The sequence below is a fragment of the Somniosus microcephalus genome, chromosome 27, assembly GCF_052327205.1.
Source record: "Somniosus microcephalus isolate GS21.2 chromosome 27, FLI_Smic_1.0, whole genome shotgun sequence".
Classification (NCBI taxonomy): Eukaryota; Metazoa; Chordata; class Chondrichthyes; order Squaliformes; family Somniosidae; genus Somniosus; species Somniosus microcephalus.
The window spans coordinates 37,810,216-37,835,975 of record NC_141013.1 but is presented as its reverse complement, the minus strand read 5'-3'; the positions used below and the strand labels follow the sequence as shown (position 1 = coordinate 37,835,975).

Below are 25,760 nucleotides of genomic sequence, written 5' to 3'. Positions count from 1 at the left end.
TCTACCCTATCTATGCCCCTCATCATTTTGTATACCTCAGTCAGGTCCCCCCTCAGCCTTCTTTGCTCCAAGGAAAACAACCCCAGCCTGTTTAGTCTTTCTTCATAGCTGAGGCGCTCCATCCCAGGTAACATCCTGGTGAATCTTCTCTGCACCCTCTCCAAAGCAATCACATCCTTCCTATAGTGAGGCGACCAGAACTGCACACAGTACTCCAGCTGTGGCCTCACCAGCGTTTTGTACAGCTCCATCATAACCTCCCTGCTCTTATATTCTATGCCTCGGCTAATGAAGGCAAGTATCCCATATGCCTTTTTAACCACCTTATCTACCTGTTCCGCTGCCTTCAGGGATCTATGTACATGTACACCAAGGTCCCTCTGACCCTCTGTACTTCCTAGGGTCCTACCACTCATTGTGTATTCCCTTGCCTTATTTGTCCGTCCAAAATGCATCACCTCGCACTTTTCAGGGTTAAATTCCATTTGCCATTTTTCCGCCCATCTGACCAACCCATTTATATCGTCCTGTAGCCTGAGGCTTTCCTCCTCGCAATTGACCACCCCACCAATTTTCGTGTCATCTGCGAACTTGCTGATCATACCTTTTACATTCTCATCCAAATCATTTATGTAGATCACAAACAACAAGGGACCCAGCACCGATCCCTGAGGTACCCCACTGGACACAGGCTTCCAGTCACAAAAGCAACCTTCGACCATCACCCTCTGCCTCCTGCCACTCAGCCAGTTTAGGATCCAACGCGCCAAGGCACCCTGGATCCCATGGGCTCTTACCTTCTTGACCAGTCTCCTATGCGGGGCTTTGTCAAAGGCTTTACTGAAGTCCATGTAAACCACATCCACAGCATTTCCCTCATCCACCCCCCTAGTCACCCCCTCGAAAAATTCAATCAGATTTGTCAGACATGATTTACCCTTGACAAAGCCATGCTGACTATCCCTGATTAATCCTTGCCTCGCCAAGTGGAGACTAATTTTGTCCCTCAGAATTTTTTCCAATAATTTCCCTACCACAGATGTTAGGCTCACTGGCCTGTAATTCCCTGGTTTATCCCTGCTACCCTTCTTGTATAATGGTACTACATTAGCTGTTCTCCAGTCCTCTGGTACATCCCCTGTGGCCAGAGAGGTTCTGAAAATTTGTGTCAGAGCCCCTGCAATCTCCTCCTTTGCCTCCCACAGCAGCCTGGGATACATCTCGTCCGGGCCTGGGGATTTATCCACTTTTTGGCCTGCTAAAACCGCTAGCACCTCCTCCCTCTCGATGCTAATATGTTCAAGTGTGTCACAGTCCCCTTGCCCGATTTCTATGTCTGCATCGTCTTTCTCCATAGTGAACACAGATACAAAAAATTCATTTAAAACCCCGCCTACATCATCTGGCTCTACACACAGATTGCCACTTTGGTCCCTAATGGGCCCTACCCTTTCCCTGGTTATCCTCTTGCCCTTAATATACTTATAAAACATCTTAGGATTTTCCTTTATTTTGCTCGCCAGTGTTATTTCATGGCCCCTCCTCGCCCTCCTAATTTCTTTTTTAAGTATGCCCCTGCACTTTTTATACTCCTCTAGGGCTTCTTCCGTCTTTAGTCTTTTGTAACTGCCAAAAGCCCCCCTTTTATTTCTAATGCATTTTTGTATATCCCTTGCCATCCAAGGTTCCCTTTGCTTGTTGGTCCCACCCTTGACCTTTACAGGAACATGTTGGCGCTGTACTCTCTCTATTTCCCTTCTGAAAGTCTCCCACTGTTTTGATGTGGATTTTCCTATAAGTAGCTGCTCCCAGTCCACTTTGGCCAGATCCTGCCTTATCATATTAAAATCGGCCTTCCCCCAATTTAGAACCCTTATTTCCGGGCCGTCTTTGTCTTTTTCCATGACCACCTTAAATCTCACCGAATTATGGTCACTGTCGCCAAAATGCTCTCCTACTGATACTTCCACCACTTGCCCGGCTACATTCCCCAGAATTAGGTCCAGTACCGCCCCCTCTCTTGTAGGACTTTCTACATGTTGGCTCAAAAAGCTCTCCTGGATGCACTTTATGAATTCTGCACCCTCTAAGCCTTTCACACTCTGACTATCCCAATTTATATTGGGGAAGTTGAAATCCCCCACTATTATTACCCTATTATTTTCGCACTTCTCTGAGATTTGCCTACATATCTGTTCCTCTATCTCCCCCTGACTGTTTGGGGGCCTATAGTACACTCCCAGCAAAGTGCTTGCCCCCTTTTTGTTTTTAAGTTCTACCCATATGGCCTCATTAGAGGAACCCGCTAATATATCGTCCCTCCTTACAGCAGTAATTGACTCCTTAATTAATATTGCAACACCCCCTCCCCTTTTACACCCCCCTCTGTCTCGCCTGAAGATTCTTTACCCTCTCTCTCTCTCTGTTTGTTTTTCGTTGACGCCGCTCGGTTTTCAACCCCCAGCCGCGCCCTATGTGCTTCACCCTCTCTCTTACCCCGTCGACGCTGCTCGGCTTTTTCTGTGCCGTCGGTCGGCTTCAGCCGCCGCTGTCCGGGAAGAGTCTGCGCTGTACCTGTTGCCAGTCTGTTGCTGGATCGTCGTGGCTGGGGAACCAAGCCCGGCTCTCAACAGCCTCCCCTGCGATGTTCACTCTCTGCCGGATGACTGGGCGGTTGCTAGTGGTCGACGCCCGTGCTTCTGGCCTCGACTTTCTTCCACCGCCCTCCTGGAGCGAATCCCTGAAGGGAAATGCAGAGTTGCAGGCAGATTCGAATCGACCTCGTCGCCACTGTTGAATCCGTGATTCTTAAAGTATGATGTTTTCCAATAACTACACGGAGGCTGTAACTTAACAATCAACAGGTGTTTACTGGAGTAGGGTAGTCTCAAGACTGACAGTACAGAGGCATGCTCAAGGCTTATATACAGGTGTGGTCACTGCCGGTACTACAGTATACAGGAGCTGTAAAAGCAGTTCTCTCTTAAAGGTACATACACTACAAAACTCTTTCTACCTCAGACCCCCTTCCCCATCTTTAAGCACTTCATCCGCAATTCAGCACAATGCTTTTACTCTTTTCCATTTCCCTGCATGCTCTATAGCTTTAATGTCACTTTTCCCTCCATCTTCCTCAGTAGCTTGCTGATCTCCCGCACTATCCCTGTCACTTTTCTTGCTCCAATGTAAGCCATATTCTGAAAAGCTCCAGCTGGTATGTTGACACATTCAAGAGTTCAATAAACCATTGCTACCTGGTCTACAAGAATCTGTTCTTCTCACTTGCTTCTTTTCTGCCCATCCTTCACTAGCTCCCAACCCATGAGCAGTTCTGCCTTTCCTTCAACTGAGCTTGTCTGTTTACTTGTTCCATTTCCACTGCTCTCCTCCCTCAGAGTTCTGCCCTTTCACACTTCAACTTACTTTAAATTCTAGATATCTCTCCCTGAGCTGTTGTTGCATCTCATTGTTTCTGGTCTTGCCTGCAGTGGCCATTATCTGAACCTTTGTTTCTTTAAAATTCTTTACCCATCAGGAGGTCTCCAGTTTGAGTCACTTCTTCTGCTTTTTTTTCCTCTTTTGAGCAAACCTTGTACTTTCTCACATTCCAGATGGTGTGTGACCAGCAACTGAAAATCATGCACATCAGTGTACAGTAGACAAGCGTGTTTGCAGTGATTCCTTCATATTAAGGCCACCATGACTGAATTGTTTAAAGAGGATGGTTGGATGGATGGATCAAACTAGGCCTCTTGAGCATCATCGGATAGGTGGTGTGCCCATGACTGATGACAGCTTTACTCAACCCCCATGCTCGGCACATATATAATGACAATATACACCAGAAAAAATAGTGCTCATAGAGCAAGCTTTCGGTATGCTGAAATAATGCGTTTTATGCATGGATTTGGGGGGAGACAGGCCTTATCATATTTCCTACTAAAAGTTGGAAAAATTGTTATGATGTGCTGCATATTACACTACATAGCCTTTGGAAGAGGTCTCATAACGGAGATACATGAACAACAGTGGGGAGAGCGACAAGAGCAAGAGGAAGGAGGAGGTTCTGAAGAGACTCTGGAGGAGACCAGGCACTGCAGGTTGGAAGTGAGGAGGGATAGAGCATCATAGCCTGAGTCTTTTCAGGAGGGAATACTTCCCTTTTTTATTTTTCATAAGAACTGCACATTGTTTTCCTTTATAATCCAATTGCACTCGATTTTCTTTTCAATAAAATGACAGAATTGATCTTGCTCAATGGATCTTCCCAGTGCATGCACCAGCACTTATGCATCATAAGCATTTACATATTTATGTCCGCAGCTGTGACCCACATGTTGTCCTAACAAAGGAGCCAGAAGTTGGTATCTGCTGTTGTCCTTGAGGTTCAGTGTGCCATCTGTCTAGAGTTGCACCTATCCTAATGTACTTTCATAAGTGTCAGGAACATCCTGTGCTTGAGTTGTTGGGGTGTACCCTCTTTTTAGAGGTGCCTCCAGAAGCCAGTTGTGCAGAGCCTGGCACTCGCACAATGCTAGCGCTGGCACCTCTGTCAATTGGCTGCTCTTGTGCCTCTGCGTGCATACAGCTCCTGTGGGGGCATCTCCTCCGGATGCTCACTCATGTCCAGGAGGACAGCAGAATGAACATCTATGTGGTTCCAGGATCCTTCGCAGATAGATGCCTGTAATACTTCTTTCATGGTCTTGATGCAGTGGACTACTGCTGTTATGGTATTGATTTCTCACTAATTGCAGACAATCCATCCATCTTTCAAGTTCCACAGAGATGGAGTCAATTCAGCAAGTCTCACGTAATGCTGCCATAGTTCTTCTGTAATACCATGTCATGCAAAATACAAATGCGATGAGATCTCTTTTTTAAAAACCTCTATATTGCAAGCTGTGCGGATAGCTATTGCTTGAACATTCTGATTTTGTCACTGCACAGTTGTATTTACAACCCATTCGTAGAATTGCATAGAATCTACAGCACAGAAGCAGACCATTCAGCCCAACTCATCTATGCCAGTGTTTATACTCCACATAATCCTCCTCCCAATTTAACTAACTCTTTCTACCCTGCCTCCTTGTCCCTCTATTCCCTTCTCGCTCATGTATGCGTCACCTCTATTTAAATGTGTCAATGCTCTCTGCTTCAACCACTCCATTTGGCAGCAAGTTCCACATTCTCACCACTCTCTGTGTTAAGAAATCCCTCCTAAATGGTTTAGTTGATCCGTTAGTGGCTATCTTTTATTTATGCTCGCTTGTTCTCGACTTACTGCTAAGTGGAAACAGTTCCTCCACAATCACACCCTATTGAACTTCATTATACTGTAATTGTAAAGACCGCTATCAGCTCTTCTCTTAGTCTTCTCTTTTCCAGAAAAAGGAGCCCCAGCCTGCTCAATCTTTCATGATAGTCACATCCTTTCAATTCTGGTAACATTCTTGTGAATCTTTTCTGCCCTTTCTCCAGTGCTTCTTTTTGTAATATGTACTCCAAGTGTGGTCTAACCAAGATTCTAAATACATTTAACATTATTTCCCTGGTTTTTGTATTTTTTAATCTAGAAATGAACCCCAGCACTTTGTTCGCACTCTTTATAACCTTATCAACTTGTATTGCTACTTTTAGTGATTTTTGTATCTGTAGTCCCAGCACTTTTTTCTCCTGTACACCATTTAGTTTCTTACCATTCAAGGAATAAGTGATATCCCTATTCCTCCTATCAAAATGAACCACTTCACACTTTGCTATATTGAAGTTAATTTGCTATTTATCCACTCACTCTGCAGTCTGTTTATGTCTTCCTGTATTTTGGTTCAGTCTTCAATATTATAAGAACATAAGAATTAGGAGCAGGAGTAGGCCATATGACCCCTCGAGCCTGCTCTGCTATTCAATAAGATCAGGGCTGATATTCAACCTCAACTCCACTTTCCCGCCCATTCCCCATATCCCTTGATTCCCCTAGAGTCCAAAAACCTATCTATCTTAGCCTTGAATATGCTTACTGACTCAGCATCCACAGCTTTTTAGGGTAGAGAATTCCAAAGATTCACAACCCTCTGAGTGAAGAAATTCCTCCTCATATAGTCTTAAATGGCCGACCCCTTATCCTGAGACTATGCCCTCTAGTTCTAGACACTCCAGCCAGGGGAAACAACCTCTCAGCATCTACCCTGTCAACCCCCCTCAGAATCTTGTATGTTTCAATGAGATCACCTCTCATTCTTCTAAACTCCAGAGAGTATAAGCCTAATCTACTCAATCTCTCCTCATAAGGCAACCTCTCATCCCAGGAATCAATCTAGTGAACCTTCGTTGCACTGCCTCTAAGGCAAGTATATCCTTCCTTCGATAAGGAGACCAAAACTGTGCACAGTACTGCAGGTGTGGTCACACCAAAGCCCTGTACAATTGTAGTAAGACTTCCTTACTCTTGTACTCACATTCCCTTGCAATAAAGGCCAACATGCCATTTGCCTTCCTAACTGCATGCTAACTTTCTGTGTTTCCTGTATGAGGACACCTAAATCTCTCTCAACACCAACATTTAATAGTTTCTCACCGTTTAAAAATATTCTGTTTTCTATTCTTCCTACCAAAGTGAATAACCTCACATTTCCCCACATTATACTCCATCTGCCACCTTATTGCCCACTCACTTAACCTGTCTGTATCCCTTTGCAGGCACTTTGTGTCCTCCTCACAGCTTACTTTCTCACCGAGCTTTGTATTGTCAGCAAACTTGGATACATTGTACTTGGTCCCTTCATCTAAGTCATTAATATAGATTGTAAATAGTTGAGGCGCAAGTGCTGATCCTTGTGGCACCATACTAGTTACAGCCTGCCAACCGGAAAATGATCCATTTATCCCTACTCTCTGTTCTGTCCATTAACCAATCCTGTATCCATGCTAATATATTACCCTCAACCCTTTCAGTCCTTATCTTGCATAACAACCTTTAATGTGGCACCTTATCGAATAACTTTTAGAAATCCAAATATAATACATCCACTGGTTCCCCTTTATCTACCCTTCTAGTTACATCCTCAAAAAACTCTAATAAACTTGTTAAACATGATTTCCCTTTCATAAAACCATGCTGACTCTGCCTAATCATATTATGGTTTTCTAAGTGCCCTGTTACCACTTCCTTGATAATGGATTCCAGCATTTTCCCGATGACTGATATCAGGTTAACTGGCCTGTAGTTCCCTGTTTTTTCTCCCCCTCCTTTCTTGAATATTAGGGTAACACTCCCCTCATATCTATGTAATTGGCTTTACTTAAGTTTAATACTCTCATTTCCAACTGAAGTATTTCACTCTCAAACTCAATGTGAAATTTTATCATATTATGATCACTCTTCCCCAGAGTATCCTTCACTATGAGATTACTAATTAACCCTGTCTCATTACACAATATAAAATCTAAAACAGCCTGTTCCCTGGTTGGTTCCATGATGTGTTGTTCTAGGAAACTGTCTCGAACGCATTCCATAATATTATTAGCTATATGCCCCTAAATTGGTATCATAGAGTCATAGAGTCATACGGCACAGAAGGAGGCCATTCAGCCCATCGAGTCCATGCCAGCGCTCTGTGGAGCAATCCAGTCAGTCCCACTCCCCTGCTCTATCCCCGTAGCCCTGCAAGTTTAATTCCCTCAAGTGACTATCCAGTCTCCCCGTGAAAACATCGAGTGTCTCTGCACCCACCACTTCAGTCAGCAGCGAATTCCAGGTCCTCGCCACTTGCTGTGTAAAAAAGTTTTCCCTCACATCCCTTCTGTATCTCTTGCCCAGAACCTTAAATCTGTGTCCCCTAGTCCTTGTACCATCAATTAGTGGGAACATCCATTCCCTGTCTAGCCTATCCAAACCCGTCATAATCTTGTACACCTCTATCAAATCAATCCTCAACCTCCTTTGCTCTAATGAAAACAAATCCAGCTTCTCCAACCTGTCCTTGTAGCTAAGATCCCCCATCCCCGGAACCGTTCTGGTAAATCTCCTCTGCACCCTCTCAAGGGCCTTCACATCCTTCCTAAAGTGTGGTGACCAGAACTTTTTTTTAAATTCGCTTATGGGAGCTGGGCGTCACTGGCAAGGCCAGTATTTATTGCCCATCCCTAGTTGTCCTTGAGAAGGTGGTGGTGAGCCACCTTCTTGAACTGCTGCAGTCCATGTGGTGAAGGTACTCCCACAGTGTTGTTAGGTAGGGAATTCCAGGATTTTGACCCAGCGACGATAAAGAATCGGCAATATACTTTTGAGTCAGGATGGTGTGTGACTTGGAGGGGAACTTGGAGGTGGTGGTGTTCCCATGCGCTTGCTGCCCTTGTCCTTCTAGATGGAAGAGGTCACGGGTTTGGGAGGTGCTGCCGAAGAAGCTTTGGCAAGTTGCTGCAGTGCATCTGGTAGCTGGTACACACTGCAACCACAGTACGCTGGTGGTGGAGGGAGTGAATGTTTAAGGTGGTGGATGGGGTGCCAATCAAGCGGCTGCTTTGTCCTGGATGGTGTCGAGCTTCTTGAGTGTTGTTGGAGCTGCACTCCATCCAGGCAAGTGGAGAGTATTCCATCACACTCCTTACTTGTGCCTTGTAGATGGTGGAAAGGCTTTGGGGAGTCAGGAGGTGAGACAGTCGCCGCAGAATACCTAACCTCTGACCTGCTATTTTTGCCATAGTATTTATGTGGCTGGTCCAGTTAAGTTTCTGGTTAATGGTGACCCCCAAAATATTGATAGTGGGGGATTCGGCGATGGTAATGCCATTGAATGTCAAGGGGATGTGGTTAGACTCTCGCTTGCCTGGCACTTCTATGGCGCGAATGTTACCTGCCACTTATCAGCCCAAGCCTGAACGTCGTCCAGGTCTTGTTGCATGCGGGCATGGACTGCTTCATTATCTGAGGAGTTGTGAATGGCGCTGAACACTGTGCAGTCATCAGCGAACATCCCCATTTCTGATCTTATGTTGGAGAGAAGGTCATTGATGAAGCAGCTGAAGATGGTTGGGCCTAGGACACTGCCCTGAGGAACTCCTGCAGCGATGTCCTGGGACTGTGATGATTGACCTTCAACCACCACAACCATCTTCCTTTGTGCTAGGTATGACTCCAGCCAGTGGAGCGTTTTCCCCTTGATTCCCATTGACTTCTGTTTTACTAGAGCTCCTTAATGCCAGACTCGGTCAAATGCTGCCTTGATGTCAAGAGCAGTCACTCTCACCTCACCTCTGGAATTCAGCTCCTTTGTCCATGTTTGGACCAAGGCTGTAATGAGGTCGGGAGCCAAGTGGTCTTGGCGGAACCCAAACTGGGCATCAGTGAGCAGGTTATTGGTGAGTAAGTGCCGCTTGATAGCACTGTCGATGACACCTTCCATCACTTTGCTGATGATTGAAAGTAGACTGATAGGGCAGTAATTGGCCGGATTGGATTTGTCCTGCTTTTTGTGGACAGGACATTCCTGGGCAGTTTTCCACATTGTCCGATAGATGCCAGTGTTGTAGCTGTACTGGAACAGCTTGGCTAAAGGCGCGGCTAGTTCTGGAGCACAAGTCTTCAGCACGATAGCCGGGATGTTGTCGGGGCCCATAGCCTTTGCTGTATCCAGTGCGCTCAGCCATTTCTTGATATCACATGGAGTGAATCAAATTGACTGAAGACTGGCTTCTGTGATGGTGGGGACCTTGGGAGTAAACCGATATGAATCATCCACTCGGCACCTCTGGTTGAAGTTGGTTGCAAACGCTTCAGCCTTATCTTTTGCACTCACGTGTTGGGCTCAACCATCATTGAGGATGGTGATATTCTTGGAGCCTCCTCCTCCTGTTAGTTGTTTAATGGTTCACCACCATTCACGACCGAATGTGGCAGGACTGCAGAGCTTTGATCTGATCCATTAATTGTGGGATCGTTTAGCCCTGTCTATAGCATGCTGCTTCCACTTTTTAGCATGCATGTAGTCCTGTGTTGCAGCTTCCCCAGGTTGGCACTTCATTTTTAGGTATGCCTGCTGCTGCTCCTGGCATGCTCTTCTACACTCCTTATTGAACCAGGGTTGGTCCCCTGGCTTGGTGGTAATGGTAGAGTGAGGGATATGCCAGGCCATGAGGTTACAGATTGTGGTGGAATACAATTCTGCTGCTGCTGATGGCCCACAGTGCCTCATGGATGCCCAGTTTTGAGCTGCTAGATCTGTTCTGAATCTATCCCATTTAGCACAGTGGTAGTGCCACACAACACGATGGAGGGTGTTCTCAGTGTGAACTCAGGACTTCGCCTCCACAATGACTGTGCGGTGGTCACTACTACCAATACTGTCATGGACAAGATGCATTTGCAACAGGTCGATTGGCAAGGACGAGGTCACCAGCCTCCAGCCTTCTATGTGGTACTTTGTCAAACCTCTTCCGAAAATCCATGTAGACACCATCCATTGCATTCCCTTCATCAACCCTCTCTGTTACTTCATCAAAAAATTCAATTAGATTAGTCAACCACGATCTGCCTTTTACAAATCTGTGTTGGCTCTCCTTAATTAGCTTAAACCTCTCCAAGTGCCCGTTAATTTTTTCCTTGATTATTGTTTCTAAAACTTTACCCACCACTGATGTTAAACTGTAGTTAAACTGTAGCCTGTAGTTACTAGGATTGTCCTTACACCCTTTCTTGAACAATGGTGGCACATTTGCCACTTTCCAATCCTCAGGCATCTCCCCCGCATCTAGGGAAGATTGGAAAATTATGGCAAGCCCTTCCGCTATCTCCTCCCCAATTCTCTTAGCAACCTGGGATGCAAGCCACCTGGACCAGGCGACTTGTCCACTCTAAGCATACCCAGCCTTTCTAGTACATCCTGTCTATCAATTTTCACCCCTTCCATTGCTTCTACCTTTTCCACATCTATCGATATTTTGTCAGCATCCACCTCCTTAGTAAACACCGATACAAAGTACTCATTGAGTATTCTAGCCTTGCCCTGTGCCTCTAAGCATATATCACCTTCTTTGTCTCTAATAGGCCCCTGCAAATTTTGACGCCATACCTCCAATTCCTGAGTCCAAATCATTTATGTATATGGTAAACAACAATGTCCAAGCATGGATCCCTGAGAGACATCCCTTCCCCTTTCTGCCAGTCTGAGAAACTCCCCTTAAAAAGAAATGGTGATTAGAAAGCTGGTTAACTGCTTGTGAGTGTTGCATTTGCAAAGATAATCCAGAGGCCGTATGCAGAGCTCAGTTCATGTTGCTTTTAATGGCTGATCCAAACACACCCACACAGGCAAAAGCAATTGAATACCGATATCCAATGTCAGACACAATACAACAATAACAGCACTATCAAACTCCATGTGCTCAGGCCAAGGCAATCGAGTACCTATCACCAATGTCAGACATAACATTTCCTCCCCCCTCACAAAATTTCAAACATGAAATGTAGTGACAAAGTCCTGTAGGTGGCCAGGGTGAGAACGTGTACGGACAGGCCGAGGTGCGGACTGGTGAAGAGCAGGCCGAAGTGGGGACTGGTGAGGAGCAGGCCGAAGTGGGGACAGGTGAGGAGCAGGCTGAGGCACAATATCTGCTTGAGGGTTGGCTGGCTGAGCCACATGTGCATCCCGCCACTCTGGGGGTAAGTCTTGGGGATTAGGTCCATATAATCCCGCATCAGGGGGTGCTGGCACCTTCCGAAGGCGGCTGGCATGCCACCGAGAGCCGTCAGTGAGGCAGAAAGTGGCTGGTCCAAGTTGGCGGCTGATTTGGAGAGGGGAGGACCAGAATGAAGCCATCTTATTGTTGCGGTGAGGCCTGCGGACTCTGACCCAATCGGAGACTGAGATGTTGGGCGCCTTGGCCCTCTTCGACTGGTCGAAGCGGAGTTTCATCTTCTCCTGCTGTCTAGCGACTGTGGCTTGAGCCCATGGAGCAGGGCTCTGAGCTAACGAGGGGCAGAGCCTGCCAAGGGGCAGCATGAGCTCACAGCCTAGCATGAGGGATGCGGGTGAGACCCCTGTAGTGGAATGCTGGGAGGCTCTGTAGTGCAGCAGTGTGTGGAGGAGGGCCTTGTCAAACGCACACCCCTGGGATAGGTGTGCTCTGAGGCCATTTTTCAGTGTCTGGTTAAAACGCTCCACCCCCCCATTTGACTCGGGGTGGTAGTGCACTGTGCGTATGTGACGGATGCCCTTGCTCTCAAGGTAAGAGGAGAGTTCCGAAGAGACCATTTGGGGGCCATTGTCTGTGGTGATGGCCTTTGGATGCCCCCAGCGGGAGAAGAGGGACTCAAGGATATCGATGATAACCCGAGAGGTGACGGAGCCCACGGCAGTGACCTCTGACCATTTTGAGTGCAGGTCATAGGTCACCACTAGGAACCGTTGATGGTGGGGGACACCATGGATCTCCCCGCAGACGTCCAGCTGCAGGTGCTCCCAGGGCTGAGAGGGCCAGGCAAGGGGTTGCAGGGGTGGAGGAGCTTGGTGACCAGTCTTGCCACTTACAAGGCAGGCTGCACAGTCCTTGCCAGGGCCTCAATTTCCCTGTCGATACCCGGCCACCACACTAGATCTCGGCATCGTTGTTTGAGCTTCACTATGCCCAAGTGGCCCTCGTGCGCCATGGATAAAACACGCGCACGAAGGGCACTTGGGACCATAGTGCAGAGCCCACGTGCAACACAGGAGTCATTCCAGCAGGATAGCTCCTCTTTAACTCTGGAGTAGGCAGACAGTTCCTCAGGCACCTTGCGAGGCCAGCCATCTCTGATGAAGGTGCACAGCTGGGAGAGGGCCGGATCCTGTTCAGAGTCCTCTTTGAGCTCCTGGAGAGAGACTGTGGTTTGGAGTGGTGTGTGCAGCATCTGGACGATATCCTGTTCCACATGTTCAGACCCGACGAGTGGGGCTGGGGCAGAGACAGTGCGGGAGAGCAGATCTGCAACAACATTGTCACGTCCTGGTGTGAACTGGAGACTGAAATTGTATTGGCGGAGGCGGTCAGACCAGTGGTGTAGACGCAGTGGTCTGTGGCCCGTGCCGGATGTCGACAGCAGGGCAGTGAGAGCCTGGTGATCGGTTCGCTGGGTGAAGGCACGGCCATACGTGTACAGGTGCCACCGCTCACATGCCCAGATGCACGCCAGCACCTCACGCTCGCCTACTGAGTACTTCTGTTCAGTGGGGCTAAGGGCTCGGGAGGCAAAGGCGATTGGTTTCTCCACTCCATTCTGTATCTGCGATAACACCGCCCCCACAGCTGCAGCGGATGCGTCGCAGGTGACGAGGGTGGGGCTGGCGACGTCAAAGTGAGCCAACACTGGAGGCGACGTGAGCTGTGATTTGAGGAGGCGAACAGCTTCTGTACAGGCTTGTGACCACACCCAGGGCTCATCCTTTCGCAGGAGCTGGCGCAGTGGGGCTGTGGTGGCTGAGTACTGGGGCAAAAACTTCAGGTAGTACCCAGTCATGCCAAGGAAGGAGGCAATCTGTGCTGCAGAGCTGGGTTCTGGGATGCTGTGAATGGCATCCACGTTTGACTGGAGTGGGGATATACCATCAGCCGACAACCGAAACCCCACAAATTCGATCTCTGAAACAGCAAAGACACACTTTTCGCCATTCAGTGTGAGCTTGTGTTTTGCTAGAGTCATGAAAACTCTGTGAAGGCGTTCGTCGTGAGTGGAGGTCGAGGGCCCATGCGCGACGATGTCATCCAGGTAGATGGCCACCCCAGGAATGCCCGCGAGCACAGAGGACATCACCTTTTGGAAGCAGCTGGGTGCAGAGCTAAGTCCAAATGGCATCCTGGTGTACCGAAAGACACCAGCATGTGTCACAAAAGCAGTGAGGTCCCTGCTGCTGAGGTGGAGGGGAACCTGTAGATAGCCCTGTCGAAGGTCCAGTTTCGAGAACAGGATGGAACCATAGAACTGCGCTGTGAGTTCCTCTGACGTGGGCAGTGGATATTTGTCAGGGATTACGGCCTTATTCACTGCTCGAAGATCGACTCAGACGCGTAGACCACCTGACTTTTTCGTTGCGACCACCAGGTTGGAGACCCATGGGGAGGCATCAACTGGTTCGATGATGCCAGCTTCCAGTAGCTGCTTTAGTTCAGCTGTGACCCCGTCACGGAGAGCAAGCGGGATGCGGCGCAGTGGCTGAATGACAGGGGTAATGGTGGAGTCAACCATGGGCTGGTGGGTGAAGGCAGTCAGGTAGCCCAGACCCTCGAAGAGTGCTGGCCATGTTTTGCGCCACGGTGAGGCGACATGCAGAATCGCAGACCCGCCGGTGTCCAAGAGAGAAAAACCCAGGTCAGTGAAAAGATCCAGTCCCATCAGGTTAGCTCCTTGGTGTGCCACATGAAAACAAAAATCTGGCAAAACTTTTGTTCCATAGCATACAGTGAGGTTGACTGAGCCCACTAGTCCAATTTTTGAATTACCATACCCGCAAAGGGCAGTGGAGGGCGCAGAGAGTGGCAGGAAGCTGAAAAAGCGTTTGAATGTGTCCACATTCAGCAGTGAGACGCTGGCACCGGTATCCAACAACAGAGGGATGCACACATCATTCAGGTTAATTGTGCATGACTTGAAAGCCACTACTGGCCCAGAGCTCACGTTGTGAATTATAGGCCAACTGCTTGAGGACTGAGAGTGTTCATCTGTAGCAACAGGGGCAGAGCGGCAGACATTGGCAAAGTGATTTTATTTTCCACAATTGCGACAGGCTTGGCCACGCGCGGGGCAATTCTGCGCTCTGGTAGCATGTGAACGAGATCCGCAGTTTCCACACTGTTGCCGCGGTAGCGCGCGTTGCTGCCATCGCGCGAGCATTACAGTGTCAGGGCTGTCGGGGCCGAGGGTGCCGTCACTGGGTGTGTGTGCTAGTTTCGCTGCACATTCGGCTGCAGACTCCACTTGAAAGGCAATGTTAACTGCCTGTGACAACGACAGATCGTCGGACTCGAGTAACAGTCTTTCACGCACTCTCGCATTGTTGGTGTGCTCTATTAGTTGATCACGCACCATCTCGTCTTGTAGTGCACTGAACTTGCACGAGCTAGCTAACCCCCTCAAATTAGCCATGTATTGATGCACCGACTCGCTGGGGAGTTGGTGACGCTGTCTAAAAATGAATCGCCGCAGGAGGGCACTTTTTGGGGCAGAGAAGTGTGTGCTTAACAGAGCCACAGCCACATCATACGTTTGAATTGAGTCTGCTGTGCATAATGTCCCAAGAACACGCTGGCACTCCGCTCCCAAGCAATGGGATAACAGTGCCTTTTTCCGTGCTGTACTCACATTTTCTAGTCCAAGAGCAATGAAGTAGGTTTCAAAGGACTGTAACCAACGAATCCATGGGATCGGGGGCTCACCGGGTAGTGCAAGGAAGGGAGGAGGTGATGGAAGAGAGATTTCAGCCATCCTCGTCGCCAAATGTTGCATTTGCAAAGATAATCCAGAGGCCGTATGCAGAGCTCAGTTCATGTTGCTTTTAATGGCTGATCCAAACGCACTCTCACAGGCAAAAGCAATCGAATACCTATATCCAATGTCAGACACAATACAACGATAACAGCACTATCAAACTCCATGTGCTCAGTCCAAGGCAATCGAGTACCTATCACCAATGTCAGACACAATAGTGAGGCGTGAAACTGGCCATAAGTGCAAATACAGTTTCTACATCTGGTTTCTACAGGAGTGAGATTATCGTATTCGAGAGGCATGCATCCGATCAGAGGGGCCTCGGATAGGGCACTTTAATTGGCAGGTGCTACTCATACCCCGAAGTGGATGAACTTTAATAATTATTTTTAAATGAGGAAATATGCTTCCTGGTGATTTCATGCATGGAGATTCATTTGTACAGTATATTCTCTCTCCTATCATGCATATGGTCATTTGCATAACCATGCTAATTTCACTTCTAATCCATTACTAATATTTCTCTGTGTAAGTACAAAGCTTTGGCATATATATCTTTTATAAGTACAACTTTCTCTTATGCATCTATTTACAATTAATTATGCTGATATTTATTACCATTTATTTAATGGGTAATGATTGTGCTCTAGCTTTTGCACTTTTCATTTAAGTCGATCATCTGTTTCTGAACCTCCTACCGTGTCCTCTGAGTAGAAGAGACAGTGTTATTACTGTCTGCCATGCGTTGCCATGCCAAGTGACTTTTTGCATGCCAGGGCCTTACCCAACCAGAAATAATGGCCCAGAAATTCAGGTCTCCACGGGTGAGTACGCACGGGGTACTCACCCATAAGCCCAATGGAAGTGCCGGTTTCGTGCATGCACCGCGCATGCGTGGGAGGCCGGAACTTCCGTTCCTTTGAAAGAAGGGGTTCAGAGGTGGAACGCGTGCGTGGAAGAGGCAGCGCGTGTGCATCGAACTTACGTTTTTTCTGCAGGTTTTCCCGGGAGGGTAAGTCTCCAGAAGTTACACATATAAAAAGCAGTCGCAAAGCCTGCTTATTACAAGGTAAGTGGTGAATTAATTAAAATTAAAACATTTTTTCCACGGGTTTATTATTTTTAAATACTTTAAAGAAAGGTAAGTTTATTTTTAGCCCCGTTAGAAAATAAAATTATTTTTTTCAAAAATTTAAATTATTGTTTAAAATAGTTATTTCATGTAATTTATAGTTTATTTTAAAAATGTGATGTTTAAAAAAAAATTATTTGAAGATTTAGTGATGTTTTGGGGCTTATAGTATTTATAGGTTTGACAGGTGTCAAACTTATGAATGAAGCATTCCCTGCTACCATTGGCTCTCCATGGCCCACGTGATCCCAGGGGACGCATCGAACTAACTGCGCCCCTGGGATATGCAAGCACTGCGCGCCGGCAGTTGGAGGAGGCCCAGGATCGGAATCCCACGTGGGCCCACAGCTCAACGGCCGGCGCGCTAGGTAAGTGCAGGTCGGGGGCTTGCACCCACGGGAAGCCCCCGACCCGAATTTCTGGGCCAATGCTTGCACCGCTTCATTACTGTGCCAGCCAGGGCCTCATTGATAAAAGAGCCTTTTCTCTGCTCGTGTTCATGCATTGTTTCCGACAATTGAACACTCCATAGCTGGATTTCTCAACATTTTTACATTTTTACTGGTTGAGTGGCTTATGGCTGTTTGAAAAGCATGAAAACATCATTATAGCAGATGAGTCATGATTGTGTAAGGGGGGGCTTCTTTTAACTGGTGTATAGTAATTTACCTGGCCAGCAGCCTTTTGCTGCTGCACTCTAAACCAATTTACAAACAGCAGTTTCGAATCGCTACCCCTCCTTCAGTTCTGAGTGGAGGAACTTATAATTAATATTAAAACGGACAAGTGGTTTGGATGAGAGAAAAATCAAGTTTTATTACCTAAATAAACTACCATCAAATGATAAACTATACCACATGAACACAGTAATTACAGTAAAACTATATAACAGGGGGTTGCAGATGGCGAAAACGAGGGATAAAATGGCTCCAATGTTACTTAAACAATCGTAGCAATTACCCTCAAATCACCACCCCCTAACTCCTGCTAGGTTGCCTTGCCGAGGAGTCAGAACACCCTGCTCACCTGTGGTCCAGCGAAGTAAAAAGAGAGAGATAGCTTCTCAGCAGCTATCTTTATACCTGGTGAGCCCCCTGCCGTTATGTCTTGCAAGGGCTGTGTGCAAAATTCCCACCCAAAGGGTCCAACACACAAGAGAAAGCTGTGATTGGCTAACTCAGAGTGGTTGGACTGGGTTAATGTGTCTTCCGGAGCTCCCTGGGCTGAAACAAAAGGGAAATACAACTGCTCTATTGTCCAGCATGCTAGGTGATTTAGACCCATTCAGTTCTTAAACGTTTCCCATTCAAGGTACAAAAGTCTCTTCTGCAGTTTAGATGTATCCACTTGATATACAAACAAATGCTAATAGCATTCAATTGCTTTGTAAACAAAGCATTGTCCTGTGGTAACGTTTTGTCTCCATTGAACCTTACTTCCAGACACAGAAAGCTGCTTTCCAAGCCCTTTTGTCTTCGGCCATGTGGTATGACAGCCATTTTTATCCCTAGAAATTTAAAAGCACAACGCCCAGGGATTCTTTAATCAAAAAAAATTAATCTTCAGAACTGTAAATTATTGCGAATTCTTACAATTGGATACAAATTTTTCATTTGCGCTAAAAAGACTACTTTCTCACAAATGTTACGTTCGAAAGCTGAGCATTCCGTGATCCCATTGGCATTTTGTGGATATTGGTGAGAAACACTCCTTTCTCCCATTTTTAGAAATGTCAGGCCTTTCTATTGTTTTGCCAAAGACATGATTAAGAGGTTAAAGCAATAAAGATGTTACTTTGCAGTAACATTCGATTCTTATTTCCTTATCTGCAGAACAGATTATATACCTCATGAAGTTACACGCCGACCAGGGCGTTTGCAGGACAAGTACAGACCAAAATCTGGCGAGATAGATCACCATACGACCTACAAGACAGACTACAACCCCCACAAAATTAAGCCTGTAGAAAGCATGCGCCCTCCACACGCAAAACCTGGGAAAGGAGGGAAAATAGACACCATACCAACATACAAAGGTAAATTATAAAATTATTGAAATGTTTTTGTTTCATTGCTAATCTCAGCCTTGACAGGGTAAATGCTGAGAGGTTGTTTCCCCTGGCTGGAGTGTCTAGAACTAGGGGGCATAGTCTCAGGATAAGAGGTAGGCCATTTAGGACTGAGCTGAGGAGGAATTTCTTCACTCAGAGGGTTGTGAATCTTTGGAATTCTCTGCCCCAAAGGGCTGTGAATGCTGAGTCTTTGCATATTTTCAAGAGATAGATAGATTTTTGGACTCTAGGGGAATCAAGGGATATAGAGATCGGGCGGGAAAGTGGAGTTGAGGTCGATGATCAGCAATGATCTTATTGAATGGCGGAGCAGGCTCGAGGGGCTGTATGGCCGACTCCTGCTCCTATTTCTTATGTTCTTATGTTCTTAATAGAGCCTACACACTTGCACTGCAATAAGTACTGGGAAGCCCTTTCACAAATGGGTATGATAATGTGATGGTTATGACACCAGGCTAGCAACCTAGAGATGGTGAGTTCAAATACTGCCATGGCAAGTTGTGAATGTGAATTCATAAAATTGGGTAATTTGCAGACTTGCATCAAAAAAAAAATGACCACGAAGCTGTCATATTGTCCTAAAAACCCAACTGGACCACTAAGGCTCTTCAGGGAAGGGAACTTATCACCCCTACCAGGTTTGACCTATGCATGACGCTACTCTTCACTATGTGGTTGATTTTTAATATCCTCTGAAGTGGTTTAGCAAGCCATTCAGCTGTAAGGGCGCTAGAGATGGGCAATAAGTGCAGCCTTGCCAGATGCATCCCGAGAACAAATTAAAACTAGATTGTTTGCCATATTTCCCCAAAGAGAATGGAATGAAAACCTCATTCATAACCATTTGGAGTTTGTCTCGCAAAACATCCAATGCACAGATCCCACAGCCACTAGAATCGTGTTCTGTTGCAGGCTGCAGTTGAGGCAATCTTTAACAGTCGCCTGGTTTTATATCGGGGTACAAGTTTGGCTGTTAGATTCGCGCAAAAGAGCCAGTCCTCAAAATGTTACCAAGCGATGCATCAGCACCATCCATGTATTCCTGTAAATTCTCTTTGAAAGTTACCTGACTGAGGTCTAGGTTGCTCAGAGGAGAGGACTCGGACTCTTTCAAGAATGTTGCTATTAGCCCTCTAAAGCCTCCTGCTCCCATCGCTACCAGTGCTAAGTCCTGAGTAACAAATTCATGCTCAAAAACAGGGCAGCAGTGAGATGAAAATCATTCTCACTGTATCTTTAAATCATGTTACATACTCTAAGGATATACTATATAATAGACAGTGTTATGTTAGACATGATTTTATGTACACTTTGAAACTAGATAAACCTGATATTGTTTAAACGCTAATATTTATGTATTATTACGTGCAGACAACTCCATGTGAGGGGTAGCTAATTCTTCAGCATTGTGATTGATGAGCATAGTCATCTCCCCATCTCCAATTTTCTTTAATGCTGTTATAAAAACTAGTAGGGTGTGATATGTTAACTAACATTTTAATTCGCTCAGACCTTTGTAAAATAGTAATGATAAATCCCATTTCTATTTGCTTAAAAGTATTGTCCAATATATTTATGAAGTCATAAGCTAATATACTAGCACTTTTTTTTAAAAAGATGACTACCGACTATGGGACATTCCCAAAAGGAAGCCTAAAGTACCGCAAGCTTACTGCCCTCCTACAGCACGGTTTGGAAATCCATCTACATTTCAAGATGACTATGGTCCCAAGGGATATTCACTAAGGGAGAGTTTCAAACCACCCAATGCCCCCAAGATATCTGATGTCCCCTTTGATGGTCTAACAAATCACAAAATCTCTTATGTTCCTCATTTGCTGGCGGATCGATATGTTAGAGCACGAGATGAATACAAACCAAATGACAAAGCTTTTGAAGGTCTCACCACTCACCGTCGTGATTACAGGGGGATGCATGGAGATCCTACTAAAAGCTGCAAACCTGAACATAGTAAGATAGGGTCAGATGCACCCTTTGAAGGCAACTCAGAATTCCATGACCGTTATCAGGCATGGCCTGTTACCTTGCCATATGTCCACAAACATCCAGATTACGTGCAACCAGATGGTCCAATGGATTTGAATAGCACTTCCCACCTTGATTATGTTGGACATAAAGTCAAGCCGCCTGCTCCATTTAGACCTTCAAGCATAAGAAGGGTCCATGCTCCCTTCCAAGGGAGTACTACAATGAAAGATGACTTCAAAACATGGGATGTAAAGAAGACAGAGATGATCAAAAAGGGTGAAGAATTGGGAATACCAAGTGCAAAATTTGATGATTTGACAACCTTTAAAGCTAATTATGTCCCTCATCCAATTAATCCAGTGCAAAGCTTCAAACCAACAGATCCTCCTCTACAGAGTAAAACACCATTTGATGCTGGAACCTTGTATCGTACTGAGTATACACCAAAGAGACTGGAAATCTGTCCTGCAAGCTATCCTACTCCACCTGGCTATGTCTATGAAAACACTGATGCACGCGGTCATAAATTCTTCCACAGGGTAACAGCATCAGAAGAAAATCTGGCGGTGCCAAATGAAATGCATCTTCCAAAAGAAGTGGCTGTAACATCCTAATCTTTAACTGCAACTTCTGATCTTAATTATGTTGTTTTCCTGAGAAATACCAAACCTATACAGATTGTGTATTTCAAATTGCAATTCCTTTGTGTTATTCTGAAAAAAGCAGTGACATTGAATTTTTTCTCCCACTAATCACAATTCATTATGCTAACAGGGATTATGTATATGTGAAGCATGGTCTATTATTACGTTTAGTGACTTCATCAATGAAAGAAGTATATTCTTAAAAATATCAGAAGCAACATATTTTTTCAATTTAAATTCAGATGTTTATTTTTAAAAATTGGATTATTGGTATATTTAAAACTAACACGATAAGGTGTCTTTGATGTGGCTGATTTCTTACAATATACATCATTGAGTATATATAATTTCCACTATCCATTCAATGACAGAACATTCGAGCACTTATTTTAAAATCCTGAAAATTGTCCTGCTTGTAATTAACCATATAATTTATGTATTTCATAACTTTACAATGAACAAAACAAAGCTCCTGTCTTTCGACTATTAATCACAATGAAAAATATAATCTCAATATGTTATCATACCTCAGAGCACTCTATTCAATAATCATCTACTTAATATTTTAACAAAACTATCACAATAGGCCCTTTTGAATTTCCCCTAATTCTCTGTATAATTATCATAAACTGAAATGACTTTGTGCCTTTCTGTGTTAATCAGAGTGATAATCAGAAGATTTAAACACGTTCCGATAATTATTGGAAAGCATTCTGATCCACCCCTTTCTTGTTATGTAACAAGTCTGAATTTTAACTTTGTACCATACCAAGTAATTTTCTAGGCAGGAGAGTATTCAAAATTGTATGTCAATATTAACACTGAAAAATGCACTGATATAAAAATAAGTTAGTAAATCACAGCAGTGATTCTGCATCATCTTCAAAATTAGTTAGGTTTTTTTTGTTCATTAAAGTGTTGTTGACATATTCTGTGTGTTTTTTTTTAAGAGGCATCAGTTTTTATTCAGAGCTCCATGTTGGACGTATTGATCTTGCACTGTTTATTGTGTTGGCAGTACTGGGCGGGAATATACAGGGGTTGTAATTTGGATGGCTATTTTTCAGGCATCTGGAGTCAATGGTGATGTGCTCCCATCTCTCCTCTCATATCAGCCTGTACCTTCCTCAGGGAGGGAAGTTCTCGCATTGGTGAAGGGGGTTCTTTCCGTATACACCTCCAGGAGGAGAGTTTAGGATGTTCGCTACTTTCCCACTGTAGCAGTCTCCCTTCACCATAATTAGTTACATACAAAACAGTAAGCCACACAGAGTGAGAGCATGTTCTCTGTGCTAGAAGTTTAAATCAAATGTGGTCACAGTGAATGATAATTCTAATGGGTCTAAGAGCGTTAAGAAAACAAGCCTGAAGGCTTTGTGTCTTAATGCGAGGAGCATTTGTAATAAGGTGGATGAATTGGCTGCGCAAATAGAGGTAAACGAATATGATTTGGTTGGGATTACAGAAACATGGCTCAAGGATGGCCAAGACTGGGAACTCAACATCCAGAGGTATTCGATATTCAGGAAAGATAGGCAAAAAGGAAAGGGAGGTGGGGTAGCATTACTGGTTAAAGAAGGGATTAATACAATTGTAATGAAGGATATTAGCTCTAATGATGTGGAATCTGTATGGGTAGAATTGAGAAATACTAAGGGGAAAAAAACATTAGTGGGAGTGGTATATAGACCTCCAAACAGTAAGGCGGAGGTTGGGGATGGCATTAAAAGGGAAATTAAAGAAGCGTGCAATAAGGGCACAGCAGTCATCATGGGTGACTTTAATCTACATATAGATTGGGCCAACCAAATTAGTAACAATACTGTGGAGGAGGAATTCCTGGAGTGTTTACGGGATGGTTTCCTGGACCAATATGTCGAGGAACCAACCAGAGATCAGGCCATCTTAGACTGGGTATTATGTAACGAGAAAGGATTAATTAGCAATCTTGTTGTACGAGGCCCCTTGGGTCGGAGCGATCATAATATGATCGAATTCTTCATTAAGATGGAGAATGAAGTAGTTGACTCAGAGACAAGGGTCCTCAATTTAAATAAAGGAAACTACGATGGTCTGAGGAGCGAGTTGGGTAGGATTGATTGGGGAATGGCACTCAAAGGGTTGATGGTGGATAGGCAATGACAAACACTCAAAGACCGAATGGATGAGCTACAGAATTTGTTCATCCCAGTTTGGCATAAAAATAAAACAAAAAAGGTGACTCAACCGTGGCTAACAAGGGAAATTAGGGATAGCATAAGATCCAAGGAGAGGACATATAAATTGGCTAGAAAAAGCAATAATCCTGAGGATTGGGAGCAGTTTAGGAGTCAACAAAGGAGGACAAAGGGATTAATTAAGAAAGGGAAAATAGAATATGAGAGTAAGCTTTCAGGGAACATAAAAACTGACTGTAAAAGCTTTTATAGATATGTGAAGAGAAAAAGATTGGTGAAGTCAAGCGTAGGTCCCTTACAGTCAGAATCAGGGGAATTTATAATGGGAAACAAGGAAATGGCTGACCAACTAAATACATACTTTGGTTCTGTCTTCACAAAGGAGGACACAAATAACCTCCCAGAGATGCCAGGGAACATAGGGTCTAATGAGAGGGAGGAACTGAAAGAAATCAGTATTTGTAGGGAAATGGTGTTAGGAAAATTGATGGGACTGAAGGCCGATAAATCCCCAGGGCCTGATGGTCTACATTCCAGGGTACTTAAGGAAGTGGCCCTAGAGATAGTAGATGCATTGCTGGTCATCTTCCAGAACTCGATAGATTCTGGAACAGTACCCATGGATTGGAGGGTAGCTAATGTTACCCCACTATTCAAAAAAGGTGGTGGAGAAAAAGCGGGGAATTATAGACCGGTAAGCCTGACATCGGTAGTGGGGAAAATGCTAGAGTCTATTATAAAAGATGTAATAGCAGAGCACTTGGAAAGCAGTGACAGGATCGGACAAAGTCAACATGGATTTACAAAAGGTAAATCATGCTTGACTAATCTACTGGAATTTTTTGAGGATGTAACTGGTAAAATAGATAAGGGAGAACCAGTGGATGTGGTGTATTTAGACTTTCAGAAGGCTTTCGATAAGGTCCCACATAAGAGATTAGCGTGCAAAATTAAGGCACATGGGATTAGGGGCAAGGTATTGACTTGGATAGAGAACTGGTTGGCGGACAGAAAGCAAGCAAAGAGTTGGAATAAATGGATCGTTTTCCGAGTGGCAGGCAGTGACTGCAAGGATCGGTCCTAGGACCCCAGCTGTTCACAATATATATTAATGATCTGGACGAGAGAATTGGATGTAATATCTCCAAATTTGCAGATGACACAAAGCTGGGGGGAAGGGTAAGCTGTGAGGAGGATGTCGTGAAACTCCAGTACGATTTGGACAGGTTGGGTGATTGGGCAGAGAAATGGCAAATGAACTATAATGTGGATAAATGTGAGGTTATCCACTTTGGTGGCAAAAACAGGAAGGCAGCTTATTATTTGAATGGCAATAGATTGGGAGAAGGGGAAGTGCAAAGAGACCTGGGTGTCATTGTGCACCAGTCGCTGAAGGTAAGCATGCAGATGCAGCAGGCGGTTAAGAAGGCAAATGGTATGTTGGCCTTCGTAGCAAGAGGGTTCGAGTACAAGAACAAGGATGTCTTGCTGCAGTTGTACAGGGCCTTGGTGAGGCCGCACATTGAGTATTGTGTGCAGTTTTGGTCACCTTACCTGAGGAAGGACGTTCTTGCCATGGAGGGAGTGCAGCGAAGATTCACCAGGCTGATACCTGGGATGGCAGGAATGACCTACAAGGAGAGATTGTGTCGATTGGGCTTATACTCACTGGAGTTTAGAAGTTTGAGAGGGGATCTCATCGAAACCTATAAAATTCTGTCAGGTCTGGACAGATTAGATGCAGAAAGAATGTTTCTGATGGCCGGGGAGTTCAGAACCAGGGGTCATAGTCTAAGGATAAGGGGTAAGCCATTTAGGACTGAAATGAGGAGGAATTTCTTCATCCAGAGAGTGGTGAACCTGTGGAATTCTCTGCCACAGAGGGCGGTGGAGGCCAGTTCATTAAATATATTCAAGAAAGAGTTGGATATATTTCTTGAGGCTAAAGGGATCAAGGGATATGGGGAGAAGGCAGGGACAGGGTACTGAATTTGGATGATCAGCCATGATCTCATTGAATGGCGGAGCAGGTTTGAGGGGCCAAATGGCCGACTCCTGCTCCTATCTTCTATGTATGTTTCTATATGGAATAGTGATGGAGCACAACAAGTGCCCAAACATATATAGATCCTGTTTATCCTCATTAAAACATTGTTACAGTCATGCACAAAACTATAAATTGCATGCAGCTGAACTCCTGCTATTTAGAGACGACTGGAGTTAGAGTGTGTGCGCGAGTACACATCACGTGTGCATGTTACAAAGAGCCCAAACAGAAATGTAGCCAACT

The 25,760-nt window shown here is 45.2% G+C and overlaps 1 protein-coding gene across 1 annotated transcript in view; it reads left to right on the top strand.

The window, feature by feature from the left end:
* saxo2 (stabilizer of axonemal microtubules 2) overlaps positions 1-22,223 on the top strand; it is a 91,347-nt gene extending 69,124 nt beyond the window's left edge. Inside the window, exons 3-4 of the mRNA XM_085968868.1 lie at positions 18,422-18,624; positions 20,278-22,223. Coding sequence (XP_085824994.1) covers positions 18,422-18,624; positions 20,278-21,263 — 1,189 coding nt within the window. The 3' untranslated portion in view covers positions 21,264-22,223. The remainder of the gene's footprint in view (positions 1-18,421; positions 18,625-20,277) is intronic.
* Positions 22,224-25,760: the final 3,537 nt, after the last annotated feature.